Source organism: Lagenorhynchus albirostris, chromosome 9 (assembly GCF_949774975.1).
Source record: "Lagenorhynchus albirostris chromosome 9, mLagAlb1.1, whole genome shotgun sequence".
NCBI classification, from domain to species: domain Eukaryota; kingdom Metazoa; phylum Chordata; class Mammalia; order Artiodactyla; family Delphinidae; genus Lagenorhynchus; species Lagenorhynchus albirostris.
This window is the reverse complement of record NC_083103.1, coordinates 84,450,761-84,467,340: the sequence shown is the minus strand read 5'-3', so window position 1 is coordinate 84,467,340 and position 16,580 is coordinate 84,450,761. Positions and strand designations below refer to the sequence as shown.

Genomic DNA, 16,580 nt, shown 5'->3' with positions numbered 1-16,580 from the left:
TTATAAGGAAATCCTTGACCTCCAAGCCAATCATGCTGTTTCCAGTTTGCCACTTCTAGAGGTCTATAAAACTCGCTCTTGCCCCAAATCCCTCAGGAAGAGTACTCCGCTGCTTGTGAGGCACTGTACTCCCCCAAATCCATGGGGAGTACAAGTTTTCCCTTGAATAACAGATATCAAACTCGTTATTAAGTTGTCCTATTTTTGTCATTTGACAACAGGTATTCAACAAGAAAATGATTACAATAGGAAGATGGCGCAACAGAAGAGAGTTCCTAAAAATAACTTTCATATGATTTATCTTGGGGTTTAGAACAAAAAGATACAAAAGAAGATATTTTAGGAAGTTCTTAGTAAGTGTAAGACAGAAGTCCTACTTGTCCCAAGAATGACTTTTGGGCTTGTTACATGTTCCTCCACCTTTAGGAGGTCTGCTCAACAGTGGCTCCCAAGCCTTTCAATTCAATTTTACAAGTAGTGGGCCCCTAACTGAGCAAGGAACTGCACTAAAAAATGTGGGAAATTTTTTAAATGATGAAAGTCCTTTTCCTGCTTTTATGTTTTAGATTTGGAGTGACTCCTCAGCCACAGGCTAAAAGGAATGACCCAATTTACATCTGCTGCTGTCTTAGGCCTCAGACATTGAGGTATGAGCTCAATTAAGAGAAAAATTAGAGCTAGGCCAGTGGTCCAGAAATGCCACAGAAAGCAAACATAATCTTACTGACCACTACTTATCACTCAGTACACTTAGTCTACTTCCAAACGTAGGCTAAGAAGCAACCCAACAGCTAGTCCCTACCTACTTCACCTAGTATAAGCATACTATGAAATGTTCTTATTCATTCAGTGAACACAGAAGTAAAGGCGAACAAAGGTCAGATTCTAGAGATAATACATAACTAGAATCAATAATGTGGTGTGGGGAGGGGGTCAATAGACAGTCAAATGAAGGTTGCTAACCTGGAAGATGGAGATAGTTATTAAGTGGAGCAAGTCTGTGATGGATGATGAGATGTTCAAGAAATACCTGGAAATACATGTCGATCTTGCAAGCAGTTGCAGACAGTCTGAAGCATCAACATGCAGACGGTGGTTGAAGCCACAGAGGTAGATAAAATTACCCAGGAAGAGTATGTAGCTCAGCAAGAGTAGAAATGGAGATGAAATTCTGGGATGTGCAGGCAGAGGAAGAGCCAGAGAATGAGACTGAGAAAACTGAGAGATAAATGTGGGACCAGGAAAGAATGGTATCTTTGAAGTCAAGAGATGAACAAAATTCAATAACCAGGAGTGTTCAAGGTGCAAATGCTGTAAGGAGGTCAAGTTAGAGGAAGATTGAAAATGAGCTTCTGATTAAGCAATAGGAGGTCACTGATGACCTTGGCAAGAGGACCAGTGAGGACATAAGCCAATGAGTACTAAGTAGAAGAAATAGAGACAGATTGTGGACTATTCTTTCAAGATGTTTAGCAGAAAATGGAGGAAGGAGGAAAACAAGGGTCATAACTTGACCAAGGTAGGGGAAGGCATTTTTTTTAAGGATGGCAGATACTTGAATGTTTGTAAGACAGTGGTTCTCAAACTTTAGTGCATCAGCATCACCTGGAAGGCTTATTAAAATTCAGATCGCTGAGACACCGCCCCCCAACAAAGACTTTCTGAATCAGTAGGTCTGGGGTGGAGCTCAAAAACTTGCATTTCCAACAAGTTCTTGAGTGATGATAATGCTGCTGGTCTGTGGACCAAAACTTTGAGAACCCCTGTAGGAGGCTAAAGAGGAAATAACTAATAAAAAGATGTTTGGAAGATACAGGAAATGTAGGTATTCTGGAGCAAAACACAGAAGCAGAAGGAATTCAGGAAAAGATAAAAAAACAGTTGGCCTCGAGTAAGAAGTGAGGCAGCCCTTCCTCTGAGATAGGTAGGCAGATGAAAATGGGCACTGTTAGAGGTAAAGTTTAGAGGTAGAGAAAGCAAGTTATGAAAGTGCATGCCTGAAAGCCTTATTTTATTTTCTCTGCTTATATTCCCAAAGTAAGGTCATCTGCTGAGAATGGAGGAGGTAAGGTAGAGTAGGGGGCAAGAAAATTACACACTTAGCAGCCCTAGGAAAAGGGCCTTGTAAAGGTAGTCCCAAGCCCCACCCCTTCTTAGAGGTATGATAATTGTGGTCTCTTAACAGGAGTGTTAATTTTCAAACCTGGCTTGTTGCAAAGTTGGCTCTTTCCTCTCTGCCTTCCTGGTTCCCACTGCTACCCTTCAACCATCAACCAGTGTCAAAGAAACATCTAAGTAGTATCAGTCTGCTTCAGCAACCACAATAATAAAATACTGCATTTATCATTAATGAAAATAGCAAACCCCAATAACACCCAGGGAAGTCTCCTGTCATTCTTTAGATAAAAACAGACAACAACTAGTATAGATCTAAGTTTGTATCAGCACTTGTGACATTAAGCTGTTACCAATTCAGAGAGCAGGCTGCTACTTACTCTCTTTACTCACTGTGGGATCTCATTATCAAAGATTTTTAATCATGAGTGTTGGAATACTTAAAATTTATAAACAGAATTGTCCGTATCTTTATATGCATGTCTTTTTCTTTAATCAGACGCTCATAAAAGTCTGTAACTCCTCAACAGTCTAAGACCCCTGTTCCATACTGTCCATTGGTTAAAATAGAAGTTTAGTGACATGCAAAGTCCGTATTTGATTTTACAGTCTAGAATAGGCAATTAGAAAATAAACTCTTCCCATTTAAAACAAAGTATTAAACTCTACTCTGTTCTCAGGCACACACACCTCATTCATTCAATCCGCACTTGAATGCCTTCTGTGTGCCAGACACGTTTCTTTTTGCATTCAGTTTTAGCAGGACTGGATTCAACCTTGGATATTTAGGGGATTCTCTTTGAGAAAAATAATATAAATCACAAATACAAAACTCTTAGGGTCCCTCCTAGTGCCTTGGGAGACATGGGCAAGTAAGGGGCCCAGAAGCTTCTGCCTGTTTCTATGCCTAACCTGTTTCTACGTTCTGGGGAATCTTAAACTGAGGCCACACTTTTCTCTACCTTCATTTCCAAGTCAATTTCCCCCCACCTCCAAATCCCAGAAAGTCCAAGGTTGATTTTAGGGTCATTATGAAGTGCTAAAGACTGAATGTCTGTCTCTCTCCAAAAATCCTATGTTGAAACCTAATCCCCAATGTGACGTTATTGGTAGGTGGGGCATTTACTTTGGGAGGTAATTAGGTCATGAGAGTGGAGCCCTTGTGAATGGGATTAGTGCCTTTATAAAGGAGACCCAGAGCTCTCTAAACCCTCTTTCTGCCATGTGAGGACACAGAAGTCAGCAGCAACCTGAAAGAGGTTCCTCACCAGAACCAACCATGCTGGCACTCTGATCTCAGACTTTGAGCCTGCAGAACTATGAGAAATAAATTTCTGTTGGTTTATAAGTCATGCAGTCTATGGTACTTTGTTACAACCACCAAGACTAAGACACAGTCCATCTTCGTAACCTTATTACAACTATCTCTAGCTTTGAAATTTAAATATTCACAAACTTCCAAAACAAAACATGAAATAATTTGTGATATATTTTTTTACTTTTGTCTGATATAAAATTTAAATTTTGGTTATGACATGACCTATCTAAACGGATGAATGAATGCATTAATCACTTTCAGGTTTGAAATTTTGACCTCTTCCAGGCATGATAGCCCTATGCCATCATCAATGGAAAAGCTACATTCCTGTTAGCTTTCATTTTGAACTAGATTTTGAAATTTAAAAGAAATAAGTGGGTTACTTTTCATATTTCTGATTCCTAAGGCTGGCTAAGATTTACTATTTCACAATTAAATATATAAATATACCTATTATAAAAATTTTAACTAAACTCTTAGAAACTATTTTACAGTAGAACATCAACATTTTCTTGATAGGTGAAAGCTTTTATATTACATTTTTATTTTGCAAGAAAATAAATTATACAACTTAAAAAATAAAATCCAAAAATTAAGCAGTTCATCAAAATATTTCAGCCTACTGCATACAGAAACTGCTACCATTTAAAATTGTACAGCATTATCATCTCAGTATGTAGTGGCACACATTCAAAATTGTATATACGAGGATAGATTACAACTTAGGAACTCAAATTTGTTCAACACTCCAGACAACATATATAGTGTAGATGACAGGAAAGCTCTCATTGTAATGTTTATTTCACAAACATGACATTGGAAGAGTTTATAAGATAGCATCCCAGTCATTTACATGAAAATAGAAAAAACAAGCTTGAGTTTAAGATAGCAAATCTTTCTGGAAAACTAGCAAAACTTTCACCCAAATTGAATTTTTAAAATTTGCCCTTTGAGCAGGGCCAATGACATCCTACTGCAAATAATACAAAATACTTTTAAACTACTCCGGTCATAGTTTGTATTAAATTTAATAAAAGGTAAAAATAAGAAAGCTAACATTTCATTTTTGGAAATTTTAACATTTATGCACAAAATAAGAGAAAGAGACTTAAATAAAGTTTGCCAGAATGCAGGGACCCCTCCAATAAATGTAAAAATTGGAAGACTTCAGAATTTATTTCAGGATACTCATTAAATCATTAGAACAGTAATACTCTAAATATTTAACTCATTGTAAGCATTAAAATTGTTCTGTATTTTCACTTTGTAAGTTTTGTTTCATATCTACTTACTCTGGCAATGAGATGGCAATAAAGGTTAACATTTTCAAGATGGCTCCACCTTTATATTAGAAGATCAATGTTCAAATCTTAACCTCTGAAGTGTCCTATTGCCATACTGCTCATGAAAAAAATATATGCACATATATGTATATATTTTTCCCCTTAACTATATCAGAGTTCATCCCTGCTCAGATAGCACTAATTTTAAGTGCACATTAGAGAAAAGGGACTTAGTAATAAAGGATACTAACTGTGATTCTGTATCTTTAGCAAATTGCTGGTAGTTTTTTTTCCAGATCCTTTTTTTTTTTTTAATTAGCAAATCTGTTGTCAAAATATATTTAAAGAAAATTCAACAATGGTATAGGCACCTTGTCAACTAAACGGTTTTCATAAACACCAAAAAGTAGTCAGATATACTTTTGTATACATAATGAACAAAATGATGAAAACTGTAAGTCTACAGTATTTGTTGCTGTTCTATTCCCCAAAATACAATTAGGACATAATTAGCAATTTAAAAATTTATAAAATTATTAGAAAACTTTGCTATGGATTTAGAGTTACCCACTTTTGCATTAAATTTGCCTTTGTAAATCAAAACATCATGGCTCTCATTCTTAAATGACTAAAAAAAGATTAGAAATTCCAAAAAAAGTTCTGAGAACTATTCTGGTTTAAAACAACAACAAATCTTGAACTTTAAGAAATGGCCTGTAATTTTTCTTTCCATTGCTTCCTCCTTTGGCGCTCCTTTATCAGATAAGCAAATATGCCAATACCAAACTATTTATTAAACATAAGGGCCACAATTATTACCAAATTATCAGTTTTTAAAAATTTTGAATTTATCCATTGTTAACAGTCATCTAATTAGAGAAAACAGTGAGTGCTAATTTAGTTTAATCTTCACAATATGCTTGGTCTAATAACTGACATATGCTACCTTAGAGCTCAAATGTAAGATTTTAAATTAGAAACAAAATTCCAATTTCTTATGAGTTTCAGAATAGGCCTTTGACTATAGCCAGCAAAACCTTTAAAATGTTTTAAATTTGCTGTCCTTCCTTTCAGCAGGCAGCTCACAAAGTCTCTTGGGATTGGGGACAGATTCCATGAAATGCTCTTGAAAGCACTCTGTAATAATACTGTACGCCTTTCAACACTCTGGCACTCCATTTCCTACTATCATCAAAATAATTTAAAATATTACTTAATATCAAATAAAATATAAAATAATTTGCAAGAAAATTTGAAATGTGCACCACAATGAATAAAATCCATGTTGAGCCATTCTTTCCCAAAGGGGAGTAAGTTTTTCTCTTTTAAGTTGTTCATGTCCTCAAGTCCTAAAATCTCCATTACTCTGGGTATTCAGTTGCCAGCAACTAGTAAGTTGCTACTTTGGATTGACTAAAAGGAACAAGGTAAGTGTTGCCTTCTGAACATTTTTTAAATGCTTATTTTTAAAATATATAAATATATATATACATATATTTGGCAAGTTTACTGCTCATATTAAGATTGCAACAATTTTGCTTATGCTTTTCAGGTCTATGTTGTGGTTTTTCTCTTCCTCCTAGGTGACTGATACCTAATTATTACTTTTTAAAACAGAATGTCTTCCTTTCCAGAAACCTGAGGTTATAAATCCCTAATCATGAGACTTTAAAATTTCAAAATATTTCTATGCTACAGATTAAGAGGTCAGTTACATAACTGTATTATATTAAAGCGGGAGATTTCTGTCTTGTTTTTAATAAATTTGAATATGGCATAATAAATATTAAGTATATAAATATTAAGTGTCTTAGTAAACACTTAAAATGCTTATTTTGCTGTTTTGACTCTGCAATCGACCAACCTATCTCCATACATTTTTTTAAACAATTAAAATAATAATTAATATGAGCTTCACTTTTTCAAAACAAGCTCTCTTAGCCATGTAAGATTTAAAAAACTCTTCATCATTTAACAATAAACAACTAAGACAGTAGTCTCCTGCTTAAAGAAAGCCAACATTTTTTAGTTGGAAAAATTTAATACCATTTTTAAGTCACCACTAAAATCCAGCTGCTATACTGAAGCAGTGTTTGAACATATAATTTGATACTATTATAAACTTATCTTTTCACCTATATCTGCCCTGTCCCAATGTTGTGTAGACCAGCTCACTCTTTTGATCAAAAGAAACCAAGAGTGCTATTTCTAGTTTTAATTGCATTTTTTAAAACAAAACGTAACAGCATTTTTCAGCACACAAACATCTGAAGATCCTTCCTTGTGCAAGTACATTTTTGTAAGAGAGGAAAAAAAGAAAAAAAAAGAAAAAAAAAAAGCAACAAGAACCCCACTTTCACCCTTCCCAACTGTATTTCTTCCGGTGGGTATAAATCAGATTTTTAAAAGTTCATTATGGGCTCTTCAATGAATGCAAGTTTCTCCACAAAACGGCATGCTGTTAAAACAGAGTGTGCAACATGAAGGGAATGCCACCATGCTAACTAATGTGATTGGCAAAATATAGTTGTTTTGTTAGGTAAGGCAGAGATTTTAATATTTATGTAATCAAAGTCCAAATAAACCTTCCTCTAGCACAAACTGCAAGAACTTTCTGCCCAAGCACTCCAAAATTTTGGTTCTTAATACTGTCCATGATATTCAAAATTATGCCATATATATGAAAGTGTTGATATCAGATTCATCTCTTCTGATGTATTTGTGCTCTATTAGCCATTCTATTTGCTCTTTTATCATTTTCTTTTGTGGCAAGAACATGTTTTTCAAAATTTCTACTAATTCAGTCTGCAGCTGAGCATTACTAATTTTCTTTCTCATCTTCATTATTTGTATGATAGCTTCCTAAAAGAAAAAATAAAATATTAAATTATTTTAAGTAAAACAAAACAAAAAATGACTTTTAATGTATTTTATCCTCTATCCAATACCTATCCAAATGATTAGCAATCACTAGATCAATCTTGAGACCAGTTATCTTTTTTTCACTCTGAAAAATAAAATCTGCATATTATGGAGATTTTAAAAAATGAGGAAAAACACAATTACCCATAACTTCTCTGATGAAAAGAAAATCACACCTAAGGTTTTGGTGTATTTCCTTTCATTCCTTCGTATCCACACTATGTACATTTAAAAAGTTTATTTTACCTGTGAACACAATATGTATATAACCTGATATTGTGTTAAGAATCAACTATCAACTAAGATACAACAAACCCCTTACACATACTTTTTCCCTTGTATTCACAGTTACTTCTTTGTATAGCAGTAGAGGCCAGTTGCTGTCTGTTTCAAAAATTAATAATTCCTATTCTTTATAAATTTATCAGATAATAAACTGTACTTGTTATAAGTATCTTCAGTTTGTACTGACTCAATTAAATGGTTTAACTTTCTGTAGGAGTAAGCACTTTTCATCTAAATCAATTTTATCAATAGCTTCCTTAATGATTTCTTTAATTATTATTATTTTTAATAAGGAAAATTAGAAAATTACAACATATTTTCTCTTTTGCCTTTTCCAGTACAAGGTGTCTGCTTAGTCAACAAAAGGCATTCATCTGCCTTAGTGGAGGTTAGAATTCATTATAAAAGAAATGTGAAAACAAAAAAAGGAATCAATATTTGCTTTTTAACATTGAAAATGGAGTTTGGCTACAAGGCAATAGGCTTGGGAGTCAGGCACTACTCAGTGTGAGAAAAGTATACCTTCAACTTCCCCTGTACAGATATGAGGATTCCTACACTGCCACTAGGAGGTCAGGTGAATTACTCCCAATGTCAGTATGTCCAGATCCAGGCTCTTGATCACAGGGGTTTATGTCAAGGGTCCAGAGAGAAAGAAAGAAGATGGAAAAAGTCTGTCCCCCTACAGGCACTTGTACATTACAGAAACCAGTAAGTAGGAGAGGAACAACTGTAAATATTCCAATTTCTCCTATTCTAGCTTCGGTAGAGGTGAAGATGGCTGTGTTAGAGATGTTAAGAGAAAAACAGAGGGGTTCTGGCCCTGGTCCCATTTAATAGGTTGGAGGTCACTTGAAAAGTGGCATAATATGATGGAAGTAATTTGCACTCCTGAATTTCTCTCAGTTCCCATATGATTAGAGTTTAGAGCCAATGGACCTGCCACAGGGCCTTCAGTGTCAGGAGAGGGTGATCCTGTAACAGCAGATGATAACAGTGTGCCATGTAGGCCAAGGGCCACAAAGAAGATGTAGCAGAGGCTCAGAGGGCTCAAGAGCTCAGTAAGAGCAGAGGACAGGCAGCCAGAACAGGAAAGAGGCCACGTGGTCCTTACCAACTGGAAAAAGAATAAACCATAGTTCATCTGCTACAGACATCAGCAATAGATAGCAATAGAAAGTCAAATTCCCATAGGTGACAGATAAAGCACTCTAGAGCTGACAGATAAAGCACTCTAGAGCTGACAAGACCAAAAACCTAGAACACTGTTACAACTGTACAGATAGGACAATCCCTTCACTGTCACTATGAAGTCAAGTGAATTTCTCTCAACCTCAATACATGCAGATGCCATCTGTGAAAACAGCAAAGAACAAGGATGGGTGGAGTAGAATCAGGGAGAAATAAGTCTGAGCATTACCTAAAGGGATAGCTTGGATTAGCAGATTGAGCATTATTATGAATCAGTTTTAGATAAAACAAAAAAACTTCATTTTCTTTGCACATCTTATAGTATGACTATACCTGCCCATTCCACTTCATATCTCAACTCTAATCCATCTGTATTTATCCTGGTGTAGCCATAAACTAAGACTATATCATGCTTTTTCCTCCCAGAAGTAAAATTTTCCAAAATCTCTTATTGAATAATACATTCTCTTTTCATGGGCCATGGAAATGATTTCCTTTACTGCAAAGTTCATCTACACTTATATAGGAGGTTTAATTCTGAGCTATTTTCTTCTATTAATCTGTATGTTATGCTATTTTATTTTTGTAGATATTTTAATAAGTTTTAATATTTGGCAAGGCAAGTTCCACTACCATTAACACCTTATTTTTTTAAGGTTCTCAATTACTCTCATCTATTTGTTCTTTCTGATAAAACTGAGAATCAATTTTTAAAATTCCAAAAATATTCCTAGTTGAATTTTTATATGAAATTCAGTAGACTTGTTACTAGTATGGGAAGTTATTCAGCCTTATCATTAAAAAATATGGTATTTCGGACTTCCCTTGTGGCACAGTGGTTAAGAATCCATCTGCCAATGCAGGGGACACAGGTTCGATCCCTGGTCTGGGAAGATCCCACATGCCACAGAGCAACAAAGACTGTGCACCACAACTACTGAGCCTGCGCTCTAGAGCCTGTGAGCCACAACTACTGAGCCCATGTGCCACAACTACTGAAGCTCGTGCGCTCTAGGACCCATGTGCCGCAACTACTGAGCCCGTGTGCTGCAGCTACTGAAGCCTGTGTGCCTAAAGCCTGTGCTCCACAAGAGAAGCCACCACAATGAGAAGCCTGCGCCCTGCAACAAAGAGTAGCCCCTGCTCTCCGCAACTAGAGAAAGACCGCACGCAGCAACGAAGACCCAAAGCAGCCAAAAAAAAAAAACAACAACAACAAATGGTATTTCATGTTAAAAAGAAGCCAGATACAAAGAGTACACTGTCTGATTCCATGTATATGAAGACCAAGAACAGGCAAAACAAAGCAATGGTGATAGGAATCAGGTGGGTTGAAGGGGGAGACTGGCTGAATGGAGACATGGAGAAATTACTGGAGTGATAGAAATGTTCTGTATCTTAATTGAGGTGATGGTCACACAGGTATACACATTTAGCAAAACACACTGAAAACTATGAAATATGTATTCTATTATATGTAAGTTATACCTCAATTAAAAAATTTAGTAAGAAAAAAAGGAACATGATCTTTCTATTTATTCAAATCTCCTTTTGAATCTCTCAGGCGAAGGCCCCTCTCTTCATACAGGTCCAACACACTGCTTTTTAAAGAAATGCCTGTGAATTCTATGGTTTCTTCTTTTATTTTCTTAAATTTATTTATTTATTTGTTTATTGCTAAATAGAAAAGTATTTGATTTTTATTTATCTTTTCTCTGTTCCTTTATCATATTATATGATCTACAAGACATGAAAAATTTTAATCTTTTCTTTTTTGTTTCATGCTTGACTGCATTGGCCAATAGTTTCAAACAATATTAAATGAAAACAGTAAAAGTGGGACTACTTGGTTTTAATAAGACTATTTCTAAAGTTAAAACAGTCATACATTAGTTTGCAATAGGTATTCCTTATCATGTTCAGAAGGTATAATCCTAGTTTTAAAATACGTTTTTTAAAGTGTCCCTAATTTCCCATTACAATGGAATTAGAAGTGTTAAAATTAAATTTTAAATACTCAATCCTAGAATCGTACTTGTTGCTGATATACATTTATTCTCTTTGACATGCAGTCAGAGAAGCATAACCTAAAACCAAGATTTCTGCCCAACCAACAGAACCTACCAGAGACCACCAACTCATATAGACATCTCTTTGCACAACTAAGAGAATGTTACTAATACAATTTTTATATTTCAGTAAATTGAAAATTAGCTCTTCTGCACGAAAAGTGTGAGTACCTACATTCCTTTAATTTTAAAAAAAGATTTGAAGATTAAAAAAACAACATTTTTCAAAATTTAGACATTGTGTCTTAATATTACAAACCTGGGTTCTCAGTATTCTTAGTTGAACTATTCCTTCATTCTCTTCTTCTCTCATCCTTTCTGTAGTGAGCTGCAAGCGTCCAATCAAGTTGATTTTACCCCTTTTCTGAACTTTTGCATTTTTTCTATAAAAAACATTAAATCAAATATTTTACAGTGAAAGGCTTTTTAAACATCATATTATAGCAACAATGTCTAAGAGAAAATATTTAGAAATAGTCTAAAAATTAATATCCAACACTGTTTAAGGGAAAAATAACAAATAACCAACATGTAGCTTTATTAAAATGAACCCTATGATTTCCCTCAAACATGATAAAAGCTCTGTTAATAAGTGTGACTATGCTCCCTGTAATAACAAAGTTAATATAATTTATATTGCCATGAAAGTGATCAGATAATTGAAGATATGTGGGTTGTAATTCAACATTATCTTCTAATTGGATCTAAAGGAAACAGTACTCCATGTGGATAAAGCTGCTTTAGAGTGCAAAAGGATGTTTACTTTAAAGATGAAAAGCAATATAGTATGTCAGACACCAAAACGTATCCATGAAAAATATGTAAAGAAATAATAAACATCTCTAGTTCATTAATATGTTTAATAAACAACTACATGGCATAAATCTAAAGTGATGACAGCATACAGATGTTTTAAATATCATGTAAGGAAAATTATTTTGCTAAAAATAAAATATTAAAATTCAAACAAGGTATTTTTATTTTAGATCAATCAACATAAACCTTACATTAAACTGAACTCCTGGTTCACTGAGAAGAGGGTACCTTCTGTAAAGTCTTTGGGTGAGTTGACTTGAGGTTCATACAATAAAACTTGCCGTTTGAGCTTTGGGAAAGCTACTAAAGACTATGAAGAATAAAGAGAAAACAATTAGCTTCTATAAACACTATAGAATACCAAGATCAATTTTACAACATGACCAATAAAGGTGAGAAAAAATTATGAGCACAAATTCATAATTCAAAATTTTATTTGGTACTTCCATGAATATAACAATGTAAATGCATAATGAGGAAAGAGAATGAGGAGAAAAGAGTTGGTTATGAGGAAGCAATAAATGCTCTCTTTACAATAAGACAATGAAAAAAAACACAACAACGACAAACTAGAGGGATTGGTCATATATGACCACAGCAAACATCATTGCCGGTTATAAACCAGCTGTTTCTCTCTAGGTAATAGTTTATTTTGGAACTTTTAACAGGCATATGGAGTAGGGGGTAAAATGTAGTTTTGAAGAGAAGGCTAATAAGTACATTTTACAGGGCCTCAAAAGGACCAAAGTCTTCTTATTCTTAGAATTTTGGTTATCATAAAAAACTTTGAACACATTTTCAATATGAAATCTTTGGTCATGCTCTTCACAGGCAAAATTTAAACACCAACTCAATCTCTTTCTTTCTCTCTCTCTTGCCATTCTCTGTCTTAGTAACTTGCTTATTTTCAATTTTTTTTCCATAAATACCTCACTAGTGTATTTTTCTTGCTTAAAAGTCATTTGAGTGTTATGAATTCATAAATTTATTATAACACAAGCCAACACATGTTTCCTGCTATGTGAGAGGATGCAATGTTAAAAACAAAAAACATAAAAACAAACCAACCCATAAAGTTCTTCTAAGCTCAGCATCAGGGAGTTCAGTTGCAAGTTTTAGATTTTCAAAGCTGATTTTCTCTCTGGGTCTTTGGTTCCATGCAAACAATACAGCCAGCTGAAATGTTGTTACCTCCAAATCATATTGACCTACTTCATTCTTAAACGTTATCTATAATAGATAAAATAGTTAAAAAAATAAGAATCTCTTCGTGATGATTACCATCTATCTACTATAATATCTCTTATATGAGATTATATACAAAAAGACTGCGAGTTGTCTTTCAATATCCATTCTTCCTTTCTTACATGGTAATAAAAATTTTAGCAGACTTTAATGACTGTCCAGAATAAAGGCTCACCTCCCAGCTTTCCTGAGCAAAAATGTGGCCATGTAACTAAGTTCTGGCCAATGAGATTTGAGTGGAAATAATGGGGAAAACTTCTAGAAGTTGCCGTTCAAGGAAGCTATACCCTCACATCTTTCCCTTCCTGTTGGGCTGGAAGACAGACATAGTGAGAGGATCATACTAGATTCTGCAGGCAAGGGAATACCTTAAGGATGGTGCTGTAACCAGAAGTCTATGTCCCTAACAACTTCATGGAACAGATCTACTATACCCGCTCAAACTTTCACTTGTGAGAGAAGGAAAGATCTATCTTGTTTAAACAAGTCTTATTTGGAGTCCTGCTACTTTCAGCCAAACCAATATCTGAACTAACACACCATCTACTTACAATTCCATTTGACATGAGATGATGCCAATGTAATTTTCTACCACTATGGTTTTTTTTGTAGAATTCTTCTACTTCGGGTATCAAATCCTCCAGTTCAGTAGGAAGTGAGACAAAGACTTTTTCAGAGCTTCTTGACCAAGCACCAGCATTCAGAATTTTTATATTAACTGAATCAGCTATAGGAAAGTATATCAGAAAATATAAAGCAAATAATCTTGACAATGGGTAAAATACAGACACAGAGGATAAGCTTTGGTGAAAAATAAGACTCTAAAGATTTTGTTAAAAGTGTCTTTCTGTTTCAAAATAAGAGTTAGTAAATCTAAATTCTGCTTTGTAGGATATTTTCAAGGAATGTAGACTTTTTAACATCTTTGTCTCTATTACTGCTTAGTTTTATTTTTAATTTCCTAGAAAACAAAGATATTCTTTTGTAAAATGTTTAAAAAAATGTATGTAATTATAAAATAATACCTGGTAAAGCCAATTTATTATTTTTGTGCATTTCCTTAAAAGCTTGGTTCAAATCTTCAGATACTTTAATGTCCTGAAACATTCTAGCAAGCTTGTTTACATAATCTGCTGGCATACCAACTTCCTATGAAAACCAAAGACAGAAGAAGTAATAAATAATAAATAATCTGATATACTATTAGGAAAAATTTTAATGGAAAACTAAGTTTTAGATGCTTTAATACAAAATTCTTCTTCTCTCTTATATTTATAGAATGTTTATAATCTAATACCTATTAAATTTGATTCTTAGAACCTAAACAGAATATACAGGCAATCCTGGCTTTCTGTGCATGATTCCAATATGCATGAATTTCAGTTACCACAGTACAGTTAAAAGAACACCAGTACCCCAACAACACTGTTCAACTTTCAATTACCATTATATATTAAACGTGAGTTATGCATAAAGCACAAATTTCACTTCTAGCTCCTCAATCTACAAATCACTAACAAAGCACATCATATCACTGACCAATCACAATATTTCTTTCAAAATCTGTTAGTCATCTGTTTATTCAGTTCACCCACAGACAGCAAAGCATGTAGCTTTGTTGCATTCATGTCTTCCACTGATAAATCCACATGACATTTTACAAAAACGGATAACTGAAAGGGTATTGGTCAAGAAAGATGATAAAAGTACACCAAAAAAAAAAAAAAAGAAGAAGAAGAAAAGGAAAGGAAAGAAAAGGAAGGGAGGGAGGGAGGCAGGAAGGAAGGAAGGAAGGGAATAATGTTGGAAATGAAAATAAAATAGAACATAAATGGAGTTTCTGAAGAAAGAGCTAACTGTGGTTGTAATGTTTGTTGATAATGCCAATGCTGAAGAGTCTAAACATGCAGGTACAAGGAACTTAATGAAGGCAAATTATCAACATAAATGAGAAAAGTGGTAGTGACAAAAAAATTAAGAAGAGGAAGTGATGCCAGCAAAAACTTTGACGACTTTGAAAAACCAAAAGACAAAAGTTTGGAAGCTGATCCAAACTTACAGAGCATGAGAACTCTTCAAAGTATACAAAAGGTGCTCACTAAGTAACTTGTAAGTTACATGACAAGAAGGCAAGTACTAGTCAAACTACTCTTCATTTTAGTAACAGTGTTGAGATATAAATCACGTACCTCAAAATTTGCCCTTTTAAAGTGTACAATTAATCAGGTTTCAGTATATTTACAGAGTTATGCAACCATCACCACTATCTAACTTTAGAACATTTTCATCATCCCCAAAAGAAACTCCATACTTACTAGCAGTCACTCCCCATGTTCCCCCACTCCTCCATACCTGAAAACCATTAATTTATTTTTTGTCTCTACAGATTTGGCTACTGTGGACACTTTGTATTAGGGAATCATATAGTATGTGGTCTAACTGGCTTCTTTGCTTATTAGCATAATATTTTCAAAGTACATCTATATGGTTGCATATATCAGCACTTCATTTATTTTTATTACCAAAAACACTCCATTATAAGAATAAACCATATTTTATCTATCAGCTGACTGATCTTCTGGGTTATTTTCACTATTAGGCTATTATGAATAATGCTGCTGTGAACATTCATGTACAATTTTTTGTGTGCTCATTATGTTTTCACTTCTCTTGAGTGGAATTACCTAGGAGTAGAACTGCTGGGTCAACTTTATGTTTAACTTTTTGAGGAACCGTCAGTTTTCCAAAGTGGCTGCACCATTTTATATTCCTACCAGCAATGCATGAGGGTTCCAATTTCTCCTCTTCCTCACCAACATCTGTTATTGTCTGAATTTTCAGCTATCCCAGTGGTTTTAATTTGCATTTTCCTAATAACTAATGATGTTGAGCATCTTTGCATACACTTATTGGACATTTATATATCTTTTGTGAAGAAATGTCTATTCGAATTCTTTGCCCTTTTTTTTTTTGGGTACACGGGCATCTCACTGCTGTGGCCTCTCCCGTTGTGGAGCACATGCTCCGGACGCACAGGCTCAGCGGCCATGGCTCACGGGCCCAGCCGCTCTGCGGCATGTGGGATCTTCCCGGACCGGGGCATGAACCTGTGTCCCCTGCATCGGCAGGCGGACTCTCAACCACTACGCCACCAGGGAAGCCCCTCTTTGCCCATTTTTAACTGAGTTGTCTTTACTGTTGAGTTGTAAGAGTTCTTTATATATTCTAGATACAATATCAGACATGTGAATTGCAATAGCACTTTTTTCAAAGAAATACACTTTAAATCTGAAAGTTTGTTTTAAATTACAGTGTACTAAATACATATTAATTTTA

The 16,580-nt window shown here is 34.6% G+C and overlaps 1 protein-coding gene across 2 annotated transcripts in view; it reads right to left on the bottom strand.

Moving 5' to 3' along the window:
* Window positions 1-3,966: 3,966 nt before the first annotated feature.
* Window positions 3,967-16,580, bottom strand: part of CUL5 (cullin 5) — a 96,597-nt gene continuing 83,983 nt past the window's right edge. For both annotated transcript variants that reach the window (XM_060160324.1, XM_060160325.1), the window contains 6 exons: window positions 14,270-14,393; window positions 13,796-13,971; window positions 13,068-13,229; window positions 12,191-12,309; window positions 11,443-11,566; window positions 3,967-7,578 (listed from right to left, as the gene is read on the bottom strand). In XM_060160324.1, the coding sequence (XP_060016307.1) occupies window positions 7,384-7,578; window positions 11,443-11,566; window positions 12,191-12,309; window positions 13,068-13,229; window positions 13,796-13,971; window positions 14,270-14,393 (900 nt within the window). In that variant the 3' untranslated portion in view covers window positions 3,967-7,383. The remainder of the gene's footprint in view (window positions 7,579-11,442; window positions 11,567-12,190; window positions 12,310-13,067; window positions 13,230-13,795; window positions 13,972-14,269; window positions 14,394-16,580) is intronic.